Source organism: Lepidochelys kempii, chromosome 27 (assembly GCF_965140285.1).
Source record: "Lepidochelys kempii isolate rLepKem1 chromosome 27, rLepKem1.hap1, whole genome shotgun sequence".
NCBI lineage: Eukaryota > Metazoa > Chordata > Testudines > Cheloniidae > Lepidochelys > Lepidochelys kempii.
Window position 1 is genome coordinate 18,483,069 of NC_136406.1, and position 16,282 is coordinate 18,499,350.

The 16,282-nt window shown below is 42.3% G+C and overlaps 1 protein-coding gene across 1 annotated transcript; it reads right to left on the minus strand.

The window, feature by feature from the left end:
• Positions 1-523: 523 nt before the first annotated feature.
• Positions 524-14,328, minus strand: MEOX1 (mesenchyme homeobox 1). Its single transcript, XM_073326160.1, has 3 exons — positions 13,878-14,328; positions 2,561-2,733; positions 524-748 (listed from the first exon to the last, which is right to left on the minus strand). The coding sequence occupies exons 1-3, from the start codon at positions 14,326-14,328 to the stop codon at positions 626-628; spliced, it is 747 nt and encodes a 248-aa protein (XP_073182261.1). The 3' UTR covers positions 524-625.
• Between the last annotated feature and the right edge of the window lie 1,954 nt (positions 14,329-16,282).

The window sequence follows — 16,282 nt, forward strand, 5'->3', positions numbered from 1 at the left end:
AGAGGCCTATATAGAATTTGGGGACACACTTTTGTTTGACATTCCCACTGCCCCCCAGACTTGCTTATAACCATTTATATTTTCAGTTTGGATGACACAAGAAACATCAGTAGATACCAGAATGTTCGTTACTTGTGGAGTGATGTACGAAGAAAGCACTTCTGTGGAATACTCAAGTTTAACAAATAGCAGTGACCAAAGAGAGATGCTGGATAAGGTTATATGTTGGGGAGCTACATTACTGCCCCACTGAACCCTAAACTGGTGCCTCTAAACTGCGTCTTTTGAGGACTTGAAGACCAGTATTGGTTCTTAGAAATCCAGCTCTAGTCAGCTTTATTTGTTTCATAGTCAGTGGGCTTAGTTATTATTTTGAAGAAATACTGGCACTGCCAAGATGGCAGTGGTGAGAGTTCATTCAGACCCTTCTCTGGACTTTCTTGTGTGCCCTTTACAGTCCCCAAGGCATGTTAAGGCTCACCACTTCCAGAGTCACAGGAGGATGAGATGATTTGAGCAGGGAGGGGCACCTGTTAATGATGCAGCTGCTGCTAAACTGTGTGGCGTCAGTTCTTTGACTGACAACCCTTCCTGCATTTGTCAGTGCGTTACTACTGGTGAGGAGCTATTCAGAGCTCGGAGAGGCAGCAGAGTCCATATCTTCTGTGTCATGCTCGTGAGGGGACACTGGCTGCCCACCCTTCACACGTTTCCACTTCATCCTTCGGTTTTGAAACCACACTTTAACCTGGATGAGAAAAGGAAGGAATTATTCATCAGCTCCCCATTGTCTGTCTCTGCATGCACCTTTGCAGTGTTGTCCTAGCCGTGTCGGTCCCAGGATACTAGAGAGACAAGGTGGGTAAGGTCATAGCTTTTATTGTCAGTGAGAGACAAGCTCTCGCGTTTACACAGAGCCCTTCTGAAGAAGAAGACCTGAAGAAGAGCTCTGTGTAAGCTCAAAAGCTTGTCTCTCTCACTGAGAGAAGTTGGGCCAATAAAAGGTGTCTCTCTTGTCTCTCTATTACTCCTGGAGAAATTCTGTGCCAAAAAATTAAAAATTCTGCACACAATATTTTAAAATTCTGCAAAATTCTACATATTTTTGGTCGAAATAACACAATATAATCAAGCTGGTTTCAGTTATTTTGATAATTTATTTAAACTACAACACAATGGATGGAGAATGGGAGTGGGGAGAATTGGAGGAAATCACCAAACCCCCTCTATCTATTAGTAATGTAGCTAGTATTGACTCTTTATTTCTAGTTATGAGGCAAAAAATATATGCAGCCATATGCTCAGTGTTACATCATAGGCAATTGAAGAGCGAGCAATTGAGGGCTGGGAACTCAAACTCATGATTTATACTGGCTACTGACCAGCTCCAGAAAGGTCAGTAGCAAACAGTTCATGGAGCACATTTTGATAGGAAATTTTTTCAGTCCAAAAATTTAGACCAGTTCTAATCAACAAAGCACCATAAGCATTTATAAGGCCATACTGCTTCAGAAACACTCCAAAGCCCCGCCCCTCCACGCTGAGCATGCCACAATAGCAAGCGAGAGGGACAGAGTGTCTCTCTCTGTCTCATACACATGTGACTGCCCAGCTCCTCCCCACCCCGGTGATTTACATCTCTACCAGCTGCTCTGGGTGCCCAAACCGACCTGCCTGCATTGCCAGGGAGGGGGAGCATGACTGCTCTTGTGGCTTCCCTTTGCTTCCCCATCAGAAGTCATTTTTCTGCAAAGAAGCACAGAAATCTGTGGGGGCCATGAATTCTGTGCACGCGCAGTGACAGAGAATTCCCCCCAGAAGTACTCTATGCATACACCTGTCCATCTGCCTATCATATTTCTAATAGGCCTATCTGAGTCAGCTAAGTGTATACTATTTTCCTTTCTTCACTTGATTAATTCCTTTATTGCCCAACTATTAAGACTCGATAGAAGAACCCTTCCTAAGAGCAGACTAGGAAACTGGGAGCACAGTGACCCTCATAAAGCCCACACTCTCCTCACTCTTATACTCCCTAGTTAGTTCACAACATTCCCTTACCCTGAAAGAAGACAGCTCATCAGATGAGAATCTAACATCCTCTGCACCCTTGTTTCATTTACTGCTGGGCGCCTTGGGATGCTGCAGTGTTTGTGGACCTTGAAGGCTCAGCTCAGTCCTGGTTATCAGATCCTGGGAGCTGCCGCCCAGCATTTCTTATTAAGTACCAGCCATTTGGTTTGTGCCAGTGAATGGGATAGGTCTTCTGAAGACACCACTTAGACACCAGTGATTCAGAAATGTTTTTTGCAGCTTAAAATTATATTTAAACATGTATATTTTTAACCAAATACCAGAAATCAGCTTCTCAATTATCTCCATGTTAAAATGCATTTGTCAGATTTGCTGTGAAGTTTTTCAGGTTGTGTACAAATATTTAAGCACATTTGCAAAAGTAGAAATGGGTGCAATGTGAATAAATTGTACATACACCCTTCTGTCCAGGCAGGAATAGCCCTGTCAGGGGGTACAGCTGAGGAAGCAGATATTCCAGAGGTACCTGTCTCTCGGTGAGGTCCAGATTCACAGCTATCTCATATCTCCTGAGCCTCGTCAAGTAATTATGATGAGCAAATTCAGCTTCTAATTCCCGCAGCTGCTCCTTGGTGAAAGCTGTCCTCTCCTTCCGTGCTTTGCTGCTGGCTTCTGGCTTCCTACTGGAATCCTGGTTTTCTAAGAGGCAAGCATACTTTATGTATAAGTTGCAGTCGTAATGGTTAATACAGCTATATGCATCAAAGAGAACTGATAGAATCCTGGTTTAGGTCCCAAGTGAAAGTTTGTTTAATGACCTTATTCCATCCCACCTCACAGCATCAGTCACACAGTTGGGACACGACTGTCAGTTCAGACACAGAACTGATGGGATGCTGGGGGCATTGGCAGAGCTGTGTGGAGGAAGCTTGCACATCATTTGGCTGCATTGTGTTTGTTTCTAGTTAGCACAATCAGGCCTTCCCTTTTACTTACCTTTTTTTATATACACACATCATCACCTACCTAGACTGCTGTTGCCTCAGATTTTAGTTAGGAATTGGTCTCAATGCCAGTGCACTTAATGAGGTGTGTGGTGACCTCTACTGGTGTATGTCATTTTGCACACACTAGGGCTAGGATCCAGCTTTGAGGGATGAGGAAGCAAAGGTGCTGAGTAACCACCCGTACTGACAAGGCAATGACCTTGGAGTAGCTGGTGGCTCTGAGCAAGGTTTATAAGACCCAACCAAGTTGGGTCTGGTGCCTGCAGATTCCTCTGGAAATGTGTTTGGTTTGTGAACGTAAGCACAGAACAATGCTCATTAGAGTGAATAAAGCAATGGGCAGAATGGGGTGAGAGCATTGGTGGCATCATGTCCTTCCCTGTTACTCAGAGTTACTCAGCTCTTATTGAGTTGCCCTGAACTGTTTTTCGCTGACCGTACACTTAGTTGTCATATACCCCTAGGAAAGTAACATTTCCAAAGCTGGTCTTGCAAGTCCTAGCTGGAGAGCTGCTGTCCAAACCACATTTTAAAATGCTCTGACAATGACCATAGCCACATGCAAAGTAAGATCAGTTTATTTTAAATGAACGATTATTGTATATTTCTAAGCAACAGAGGGACACAGCTCCTCTGCTTCAGTGCGCAAAGGCAAAGTCCATGCTTTTGTGTCAGGAACTATTTCTACAAGTTCTAGCACCGAGATGTGAGCTGGCTGGTTTCAGTGGAAGTGAAAGAGGTTTTGTAGCCAGTGGAATGTTTTGCCTCATCTCAAGGGCTTGTTTAAAAAAAATCTGTAATTGTTTAATGATGCCATTTTCCACTGTGTTTCCATTGCTGTCTGAAATGACACACGTTAGGGAGCATCTGGTTACTTCATTGGGAAGACAGAAACTCTGGCGGTGTTGGAAGGATGAAGAGGAGGGGGAGGAAGTAAGACCACCGGTGGAAGGCAATATACAGCTTGCCAAGCTGCCCTGAACATTTGGGCCTTGCTGAACTTTGGGGTTTGCAGTAAATTTTCCCAGCAGCGCTCAACTTTGTTCTTTAACCAACTTCTAGCTCTGTCTTTTGTCAATATCTTCACCATTTAGGAAAGTCATCATGAAGACGTGATGATGTCAGGGCTGGCAAAAACCTTGCAGTGCAAAACTGCAGCTTTGGAACCTCACTGAAATGTAACATGAACTGGGGTGCATCAGCTCCAGCTAGGCTTAATAAATATATACAAATGAATACACTTATTTCATTAGGTCTCTGCTCAGAATTAGCCACCCCATCAACTCCTTATCTAAAGCCCTTCAGGTTCCAGTTTTCTATATAGCCAGAAGGGAGACAAGGAGAATCCAGAATTCTGCAGCAGCCAGCATTTTGGAAAAAGAAGGGAGCTATTCTGGGGATTAATTAATGTTCACCTATTTTCAGAGCAGTATAAAGTGTTCTCTCCCCCCCCCACCCAAGAATAGAAATACTATTATTGAGTTATTCCAGGAGATGCACAAAAGAAGATTGGAGAAGCAATATATATATATATATATATATATATATATATATATATATATATATATATATATATATATATATATATATATATATATATAACAGAAGCAATGGATGTATAATGCAACAGCATTTACCAAATGCTCAATTTGTTTGTCAAAGGAATCCAACTGGAATAATCCATTAGGTTTAAATTTAGGATTTATAATGTGTTCGCTCTTAGTGCTGCCCATCAGAAATGGAGAAATTACATGCAACTCTCATTAACAATAATTTCTGCTAGGAACTGCCAGCATTACCTGGTGAAATTGTCCTTGGCTACATTTCTAAAAAATGTTTTTCATTTGTAACAATCTGTTCATTGTAGCTTGATCTTTAACCCCACTCCCAACCAAATAACAAAGTAAGAGGAAAAATCACCCCAAAATATTCCACCCAGCATCAAACCCAATTGCACAAGTTTAATAGGAAGCAGGTTTAAAATAAACAAAAGGAAGTATTTCTTCACACAGTGCACACTCAACCTGTGGACTCCTTGCCAGAGGATGTTGTGAAGGCCAAAACTATAACAGGGTTCAAAAAAGAACTAGATACATTCATGGAGGATAGGTCCATCAATGACTATTAGCTAGGATGGGCAGGGATGGTATCCCTAGCCTCTGTTTGCCAGAAGCTTGGAATGAGTAACAGGGAATGGATCACTTGGTATCATTTGTTCTGTTCATCCCCTGTGGTGCACCTGGCACTGGAGACAGGATACTGGGCTAGATGGACCTTTGGTCTGACCCAGTATGGCCATTCTTATGTTCACAGAAATCCTCTGCTTTGCCATCTCCCTGAGTAAACAGACCAGTCTCACATCATTCCCCAAAGGTCAACAAGTTTGGGGGTTGACAGAGCAGCAGGAGGAAGCAAATTTCATAGCTGAGGACCCCATGTGGAGAGGCCCTTGCCACCAGCTCCTGAGAGCTTCCAGCTCAGGGGATTCCCAGCTGCTGTCTGCTTTCTAGGGGCAGCATGAGGAGAACTGCAATCTCTGACATAGCCAGAACCCAAATCATGCAAGGCTGTAGTGACTGAAGCCAATAACACAAATTGCATCTGGAAGCAAATTAGTAGCCAGTGTAGTCTAAGCAAGGAAGCAGCAACGTTCTGCACTAGCTGAAGCTTCCCAGTTTGCTTCATGTGAGTGAATAATTTCTAAAGAAGGCAATTTCAGCTGGTCTTTTTTGTTACGAAACTATTCCAGTCATTTTTAATGATTTTAACTCTGTTCCTCAGGCTGATTATCTTGGGGAATGGAATAGGCTGTGTAACTTGGAGCCTGTGGCATGGGCCATATGCCACACAGAGCTCCTAAAGGGACTGGTTGTTTAATTATGATTGTGGGTTTTGTGCCTTTCCAAAAGTAGAAACTGACTCTACTTTTCTTTGGAGTTTTGGCCATAGGATGTGGAAAATACAGAATGCACATGAAATATTACAAGTCCTTGCTTTAGAAAGGTTTTTCCCTCCAGCACAATCCACAAAAAGATCCCAACCCAGAAAGTCCTCTGGTATCACTGGGGAAGATATGGTGGCATTTATCACACAGACTGTGAACATTTTCAGACCTCCATCCTCTCCTGGATCTCACATCTCTTCCACCCTCACATCTGCAGCTTAATTAAACAAGTTTTCCCCAAGGGAGCTGTCATGCAGCAAAGACACATGGGAGCCAAAAAGTACTTGTGTCTTTGTGCCATAAAATTTCCGAGACAAGATCTGCATCAACGTTTGCACAGAGCGGGAGAGGGGCAAAGATGACCAGTTATTTATAAAAGGATGATGGGCCAGAGTGTAAATCTGGAGTCAATCCAGTAAAGTCAGGGGATTTACTCTGGATTTACACCAGTGTGATTGAGATCAGAATCTGCCCCCCAATGAGAGGAAAGGCGAGAGAACACGTCTGTGCGAGCAGTGACGCAGCAACAATGCTCACCTGGCTTCACCCTCTGCCCACTCAGCCACACTGAGCAGTTAGACACAGAACAATTTCTCTACAAATATTTCCAGACAGCTTCTCTCTCACCCATAACTCATAGCCTGCCTCTCTCTCTGCTGTTATCCAGCATTGATTTCTGCTGCACATTTTGGGGTACAGCTGGTGTGAACAACCATCTGTACAAAAAAGCTGCATGCAGCATTTTGTAACAGCTGAGGCATCAGGGCTGTAACAGCTGCGACTTTACGGAAGAGTCGCCTTGAATTTGGGACTCGAACTCTGAATTGAGAAGCCGAAAGGAAACATGCCCAGGCCATAGTAATTGTCATGTTGGATCAGAGCCTAGTGTGAGGTCCTGGCTATGACTGTTTCAGAACAAGGCGCAAGCAACTTCCCAGTAGGCAGATGTAGGACAAACTGCTCCCCCATGAAGGGGCCTCACCTTAACCCCCTGATAGTCTGAGATTGGCTTAAGCACTGAAGCATGAAGGTCGGTTGGGAGTGCATGTACAATGACACATTTGGTTGCTAGATGTGCATGGGTTTCATAGCCAGTCGCTAGGCACCTGAAGTTTTAATTATTGACATTTTTAAAATTTCTGTAGTTTTTTTCCTCCCAATTAATAAAGGGGTTACAAAACCATTGGAGTATCTGCATAATGTCTTTGAAGTAATGTTTTCTCATGCTAAAGGCTTTCAGGGCATATTTATTCTAGCTAGTTAAAATAGCAAGATGCTGAAAGATTTGCTGTTATGGAACAAGTCACAGGATTCCAAAATCTCAGCTAACAGGATGTGTGTGTGTGTGTGGCTTTCACCATATGCATTCATGTTGTCCAGGTGAAATGATTTCATAGATCACTGGCTCATTTGACATCTGTTCCTACAGTAACTAGAAGTTCTTATCAGCATGCACCTCAGGGAGGTATTTTACCTGTCAAACTATTTCAGATGTAGCTCTACTCAAGGATAACATGATCAACACTTAAAGTCCACATAATCTAGGGAACCAGTATTCCTTTGGTCCCTCTGAGGTCATCCAGAGCAGGAAGAGAGTTTCTGTAGCTTTTTCATTACAATTAAGTTAATCATAATTTCCAAACCACTGAGTCTTCCTGGATTCTGACAACACTTAGTTGTTTAGCTTGATTTAGCATTATCTCTGCTAGCACAGTTTAGAACAGTCTAATTGCTAAAGTAAAAGAACATCCCAAGCCAGCACAGGGCTGGGGCAATTAAGCATGCTACCTGATGGCTTTTGATATGTTTTCTTCCTGCCTTAACTGTACTTGTGTCAACAGGTGGGTGCCTGCAGAAAAATCCAGTTAAACTCAGCATTTTACACTTTCTTATGAAAAGACAAGTGTACGGAAAAGACTAGACAGTAGCAACAGTAATCTTTTCGTGTGTTACACAGCCCAGGTCTAAAGAAAGAGGTGCAGGAAAGGTGAAGGGATAGTCATTTTTTTCTTCCCTAATGCAGGTTCAGGTCAGTGATACTCTGATAAGTGCAGGCACGATGTACTGAAATTTGGAACTGAGACTTACAAACATATTACAAAAAATAAGAAAGATCTCATACAGAGACTTCTGCAGCTTCAGCATTTGTTTGCTGCAAGCAAAGCAAGGCGGATCCTTGCGACAGTTTTTATATTATTTATTTGCTGTTTGTATAGCACCTTCAGCATGCTGGATAATTTAAAAACAGCTGAAACAAATAAGGTACCTGCCCCAAAGACCCTAAAATAGAAACTTATACAGGCAGTTCACAAAGGAAGGGGAATAAGGAGGCAGGGAATGTGTAGTGTGAATGAATTCAGCAGCATTGCATTAGTTCTTCTGTCTTTTTTTCCTGATATGTTGAATTTAATCTTAATTATTTTAATATTTCAGCATGTCTGAGGGCTTGTGGAGGAGAAGACGTCTATGGCTTATGGGCCAGTTTGAAGAGGTGTTTCACAGTAATAGCTCATAATTGATTTATGTAGCTGAAACTTGCTAAGTGCTTTGAGATCCTTGGTAAAAGGCATTCTAGCTATACAACGTGTGTATTATTATTTATTAATAAGCTGCAAAAATGGGCTGCATTAAGTGAAAAGCTCATTGTATTGTCCCAGAGTGCTGTGTCTTCATCTCAACACACACAGGATTCTGATTGTTCTGTCTTGTCACACACGTCTGGTACCTCTCATGTGTCGTTCACAAATCAGTCAAAATTCAGCCTAATTATTGCAGCACATTTCACCCACAATGTTTGAATCTTCATGTCTCTGTTTGGTCAAGTCTTAATCACAGATATGGAAGTGAAACACCTGCCACTAATTCACCAGCCTTTCCACTGCCCTTGCCCTCTGGCTTTTTATTTGCACCTCAGGTTGTCACTAATTCTGACTTCAGCAGCTGCTAACAAGCACATTAGAATCTACATGCTTTTTAGGGCACCGTGACTGCAAATGCAGGTCAACCATAGAAAAACCTCCATGTTTCTCTGCAATCAGTGGTATGACTAGTAAATGCTGTCATGGGAGATCTTGTTAGAAATTTGATGGAGGTCTGTAAATAGGGTTAATATTTTACTTAGGCAACAGGACAAGGCAGTGTATGTTATTTCAAATGTAAAAATAAATATCAGAGAAATAGGCCAAGCACTTATTTCATCTTCTTGTAGGTATCCTGCAGTATACGTGTTCTTATTTACTATTTGTATTGCATATAGAAGCCCCAACAAAGATCTGGGCCCCACTGTGCTCAGTACTTTTTGTATGTGCGCATAGTGAGAGTCCAGGCCTGCCCCAGAGAGTTTACATGCTAAATAGAAAAGGGAAAACAGGTACAGAGCAGAGAAGTGGCTTACCCAAGTCACACAGTAGTGGTTCAGCTATAGAAGCCAATAGGAATAGAACCCAAGCCTCATGAGTCCCTATCTAGAGTGCTATCCATTATACCATGTGCCTTCTCAGTTCATTATACAAAGTTTAATTAGCAGTTTGTTCAAGGGACAGTTGGGCAAGTCACATATTTTTAGGTAGATTTCCTTACCTGTGTTATTATATTATTAAGATAAGAAGGATTTTTAAAATTGAATGTACTTCTCACTGTTATTGCTGATCCTTTACTTGGCACACTTCACTGAGTGTGGAAACTCAGGGTGGTCAGTTTGCTTTATTTATAGACTATTTCTGACTACTTTCACTTTCTGGTTCTAATGCACCAGCACACTAGTCTAATGTCTAGGTTGCAAACACAGCCAGGGGAGTGCTTAAATCCAAATTTAAGATTATTTTAATTGGGTATTAAAATTATAGGGCTATTTTCATTGATCCTTGGATTTATAAAACCTTATGTTTTGCATCTAAAGTGATCTGACACTGTCCTTTGAAAATTTCGTAACATATTTTAGGCTTTTCCTAGGATAAAAGGCACTGTATGAATGTAAAATGTTGTAAATGAATCCTTACACACTGTAGTCAGATCTCATTTCTGCTACATCCCCATTTAAATTCTGCATGTTTTCATTTATATAAAGATAATGGACCAAATTCTGCTATCAGTTACATCAGTGCAACTCCCCAAAATTCAATAGTGCTTACCAGTGGATAAACATTTTGTAATTGCTGATAGATAAACAGAATAACCAAATTTTATGTACTGTTTCCTATGTTCTAGTGTGACGTGTTCTTACTACACGGTTTTCTAGTTTGTTGAGTGGTAGAAAACTGAAATATCCAAATTGTCCATCTGAGTGAGTTGGGTTTCTGCCAGGATTCTGTACTTTATTTGTAAATGTGTGTGGATACACATGGAGAGGCTGGACATGTCTTCTGCACTGTGGTCATCTGGAAAATGCTTCACACAGAAAGTCTAAAATGAGATTACAGAAGGTCTGTTCAAAGCTTGCGCACGGTCCCATATATGTCCCACACAGTCAGTGCCTGCAGGGGTTTATTAGTCACTCTGACACTCAGACCATTTGTCGTTTTATTGAAGAGCTTAGTTAAGTGCTTGTGGCATTGTTTGTTTACTTGGTAACAGTCACTTTATCATATGGAAAACATAGAATACCATAAGTTACAAGTCATTATAAAACGCCTTGGCTTTTGTAATATTGGTCATTGCAAGGCATCATGTTAGAGCTGCTTTTATATGTGATGGGTATGGTTGCACAATATTGAAAACCTGAAGAAATCTATAAAGACAATAATTGAAAATATTAGGACTGATGTACAGGAGAACTACTGCAATGATAGGTGTGAAAACCAATTCTAGTCCATCTTCTGCCTTTACTTTCTTGGGCATACCTAAGTTGTCAGTCAGGGCAGACCAGAGCCTCTTACTAATAAAAGTCAGTAGAAAAGATGTGTGTGTGTGTAAGGTATGTACATGCACATATTAATATTGCTGTGACTGCTACTGCCCATACTAGGCAGTTACATAAATATGTTTAATATTACAGCACTGTTTTTCATGGATTAAGCAGAATGGTCAATCTTTCTTTTACACTGAGAGAACACTATAAGTCTCCCTGTTTATCACAGAGTTAAACTTGTTTTGGACTTTTTGGGGAGCACTATACTAGCAAAGAGCCCAATCCCGAAGTCCCTATTATGTATCCTCTGCTGAATATGGACCAAGAAAGAATTACAGGATCTGGCATCAAAACAAATAATTGAAATTCTGTGGCTGTGTTACAGTACAGCAAAGACAGTAGCTGGTAAGACACCATCACATAACTCTGTGTAATAGAGTATTATCTTGCAGCATGTCTCAAGGTGGTAGAAAATTGCTGTTTCACTTTATTAACAACTGCTAACTTCTGAAGAGAGCAGTCTTTGGACACTTGGATTTTGCTAAAGCAAACTGAAGCCAATTCTCAGGAAGAGGGAGAGGAAGCATGTCCCACTTATAACAAACTATAAACGTGTGTCCAGCTGCATTTCAAGGAACTGCCGTTAGATTTCAGGAAACCAGAATGTTTACCCCAATAGGAATTTCTCCCTGTTTGTTTTATTGTATTTATTCTGGGGAAGGGGAAGGGGAGGAAAGGAGCAGTAACAATTAATTTTAGCTGCTGCTTCATCAGCACAGTAGTGAATGAAATGAAAGCAGCAATGGAATCACCTTTGGGACACTGTCTGTGCAAGGTGTTAAACTAGAGAAGGAGGAATAATTAAAACAGTTGGCCAGAGGGTAGAGAATCATTTTATATTTCAGTGATGTCATGTGTAGCAGTGTTGGTTACAGCTCCTCTTACAGGGTTACAGGGTTGGCAGCAAGCGGGAGGAGAGAGTGGCAAGGTGCTCACAGCAATCAGGGGGTGGAGGGTATCAGGGACTATTTGTCATCTGTTTAACACATGAGGACATGATTTGGAATCCCATTAAACTATTAAGAATAAAGATATCCATTAATTGGAATGTAGTGAGATGTCCCAGCTATTTCTTAATCCCATAAATTCTTTAAAAAAAACAAAACCTTAATGACTTGCAATATTGTTGTTCTGTTCTAGAAAAATTGCTCTTTATATTATTTTTATGGCTGTTTGTTGCCTGAAAATCCTTTATGGGTTTGGATGGCCAAAATTTCTATCAAGTTGGGTTTCTAGAGACTATAAAATATCTAAGGGAGTAATTTAGAGTCTGTGACTCAGGTTTGGTTATTATCTGTTTCAGATACTCACTGACAGCCTGCCAATGTCTGGAGGGGACTGAAATGGGAAACTCTCCCGAGCAGAGATTAGGGCTAACAATGGCACTGACAGAGGAGAGAGAGAGAGAGAGGGAGAGAGAGAGGATGGTCTTGGAGTTAAGGTGTTGGGCAGAAAGTCAGGAGATCTGGATTGAATGCCTGGCTCTGCCCAGACAGCTCGTGTGACTTTGGGCAAATCATTTAATCTCTCTGGGCCTCAGTTCCTGGTCTGTAAATTGGGGATGATATTTCCCTATCTCCCAAGGGTGCTGGGAGAATAAATGCATCAATGTTTTTGGTGGGCACAAATACTTCAGTGAGGGGACTCATAATAAATACCTAACTCGATAGCTTCCTTAAGGGAAACTACCGGTCTCTCCATGTCTGTATTTCACACTGACAGCAAAAAGAAAAGGAGGACTTGGGGCACCTTAGAGACTAACCAATTTATTTGAGCATAAGCTTTCGTGAGCTACAGCTCACTTCATCGGATGCACTGACAGCAGCAGCCAGTCTACAGCAAAGTATCCGTGAGATCCTTGAAAACTAAGAGGTGGAAGTTTTTCATTTTTCAAGTTACAACAACACAATTAAACCCATCTTCACTGTTCTCCTTACAGCTGAAAACAACATGTCCTGGTTATGTCTAATGGGCAAGTCATTAATACCAACTCGACCACTGATTTTGGATTTGAATTGAAAGTATTAAATGCTCAGCCAAACTGACACAAAGGTGGAATGTGTATCAAAGGGGAGGGGAGGAGGCATCTTCGACTGCAGACAGCTGAAAACTACCTTCTCTCTTTGGCTGCATTTAACCTGCATTGCGATACAACATAGCTTCCTACAATGGGCAGCTCCAGATAGCAGAGGTCAGAGCCTAGATTCTGCAGTGGTAGGTGCATTAGCAATGAAAATGGAGAGTCAGGTCGATGCTATTCAGCTCTCAAATAATTTGTAAAATTAGTGACATAATTTTCCTGTTAGATTCTCAGCACCTCGCAGTATAGATGCTACCTGATGTCTAGTTAAAGGGCAGAATGAGTGTCCCCCTTGGAGCTAGCCTTCATGATACAGGACCCGCTGCTGCAGGAGACTGCGTTTAGCAATCCAGTGATCCACAGCTTTCTTGATGTCTGCTTCTTTACGGCTTGGGGTGTGAGATCTGACAGTGATTTATTCCCAGTGAATTTTGTGTTACTCTTGAGTGTCTCGATCCTTTTCTAATCCTTTAATCTTAGCGACAGTAACTAGCCCGGAGCCTGTTTTGCTTTTCCCCATTTCTAACATGCTCCCACAGGCTGCCTGTTCTTTGACCCCCATCATTTCACACTTGGGCAAATGGCAGCCACGCAAAGTATCTGCTCCTTATTCGAGGCCTGTGGTCCCAATATATGGGACACCACGGCTGCCTTGTGACCATGTTGGGAGGTAGCTAGTTCAGGCCCAAGATTTGGAAAAGCAAACATGAACACAAGGGAGCAGCAGACAGAAAGCACTCTAGCTCAGCAGTAGTGCTCTGTGTTGCCAGCTACACTTTTCCCTAGTCAAGAATTCTGAAGTGTAATTCTCACTGGTTTCCTTTCCTAATCTCTGCTATAGAACCTCACAGATGTTCTGACTCTGTGAACTTTGCTACCCCAGATCCCTGGTGACATGCCACCTACCTGAGGTTTCCTTTTTCCTTTTGGATGACTTTTTCTCAGTTTCATTTGTAGTGTTTCCTGGTACCCCATAATCTTCATTCATGCCCCCTGCAGCAGCCACTAGGTTTGGGCTGCTGCTTTCTAGCTCCCCAGAAGCCAAGGCCAGTCCTGGATTTAGCCGCCTTCTGGCCTCAGATGCTGCAAAGTGCCATTCAGAATGCTGGAAAGAAGGGTGCTGCTCTGCGAACATGCGTTCCTCTCGGGGGAAGCTGTGGGGGGCAGTGGCCAAACAAGAGGCTGAGAAATCGGAATATGCAGCAAAGTCTGGTTTTTGATGGAATGAGAATGGTGCTTGTGGGTAATGATGCGCTCCTGCTGCTGTGCTGAGCTCCGAATGGGCATTCCGCAGGCACCCCCAGAGTGGGGTAGTGGGACGGGGACTTCGCATACAGCTACTCACGGAGGGATCCATTCCTGGCTCTATGCTGTCCGTGCTCCGAGATTCGTAACTGGATTTGGCTCAGGCTTCAAGGATACAAAAGAGGGGAAAAAACAGCTCCAAACTTATATGGAAAAACAGAATTGGATCTCCCCCGCCGCCTCCCCTAAAAAATGGTTAGTTTGTTCTATTGCAAATTTGTTAGTTTGGAAGCTTGACTAAACTTCCGCATAGTCCCAGCTGGAAAACCCCAACCAGATCTATGCAGCAGTTGGGCCGAACGGTTTCCCAAGGCCTGCAGCTGCCTCCCTGTGAAACGCTGGACATGGGTGAAACACTTTTTAAATACAGTGCCGGGCAGCAAGTGACAAGTTTGTGAAGTGAAATGTGAGAGAGGGGAGGGAGGGGTTAACCTGCATACACTCAGCCCCTCCAACCAAAGCAAAGCAGGCAACTATTAATCATCCGAAACCTTATATGCACATCTAATGGGATTTGCAGATGGAGACTTTTAAAGAAACATTGTCTGTATTTTTTTATAAAGGGAGAGAGCAGCACACAAAAAGGCTTTAATGTTTCCCTGCAACACTATGAAGTTATTTTTATTGCACTGTTAACAAAATTCCCCAAGTCTTGGATTTGGAAAAAGCCCTAAACCAGATCCAGAATTCAACAGATGTCAAATTCCAGGGACTAAAACAGGGGAAATAAAAGCAAGAGAGAACTTCACTGATTGCATTTGATTTAAGGGCCAATCATAAGGTAAAAAAAATTAAACCTGATATTTTTATCCAAGGTTGTGTGAGTGACTTATGTTGACTTTTTACAAAGAGGGATTTGCTGATATGTGGTTTCTGCTGCCAATGGCAAAGAATCATCCCTTTTTGTGTCCCACTTTCCAGAGGATTGTCAAAATGATACTTTTCTCCAAAGAAGTCTCTGGTTTTCATGCCAATGGGAGACACATTTTTCATCTTTTGTTGAAAGTTTTATAGTTTTTGTTAACAGAAAACAGATTCTCAGACCTTAAAGCCATCACAGTTGAAAGGATATTAGCAGGGAATCTGCTCTCCATCTCTTTCCCAAAGAGAAGTGGTGGCAGAGAATAGTCAGAACATGCCCTTCTGGAGAGTTATGCTAACGGTACTGTAACTTGTCTCAGGGCTGTAAACTCTAGCACTTTCTACACTGTATAGTTACATATATAATATTTCCATAGTCTGCCAGCAGTCATCTCCCACACTGGTTTCATAAGGCCTTGCTATATTGTTAGTCTAAAATATATAAGTGACTTTCAGGAAGAAATAACATTTAGCAGGTGCTTGTTTTCAAATGGGACTTCAGAGAAAAGTGGTAGTATTCTGTTGCCTTTAACATGTCACTCAGGAAGGTGAAAGACATACAGCCTAGATAATGGCATATAACATGGCTTTTCCTTTACTGATAGACCACAGAATACTGAAGTCCTTAGTGATTCCTTTTGGAACCCAGTCCCTTGGTGAATGTGACCTGGAGAGTTCAGCACCAGAGTTACATGATCTCTGGCCAGCTTGTGCTACGGAACATGGATGTTCTACTACATAGCTGGGATGATGCATCGTGGAAGAATATTATCACTTACCCACTGGGCTCCTGGACTTTCTTCAGAAACATAATTTTGCTGCAGTTAACGCATTGAAATTCAACACTAAGGTGCTTACACTATATATGGCTTGTTGCAAGAAAAGATGTTAGGCATTTTGGGTTTGTCTGCACTGCAATAAAACACCTGTGGCCAGTCTGTGTCAGCTGCCTTGGGCTCGTGGGGCTTCAGCTGCAGGGCTATACAATTGCAGGGTAGACATTTGAGCTTGAACTGGAGCCTGGGCTCTGGGAACCCCCAAGGGAGAAGAGTCCCAGAGCCCAGGCTCCAGCCTGAGCCTGAACATCTAGGCTGCAATTGTATAGCCCTGCAGCACGAGCCCCATGAGCCCGAGTCAGCTGACAC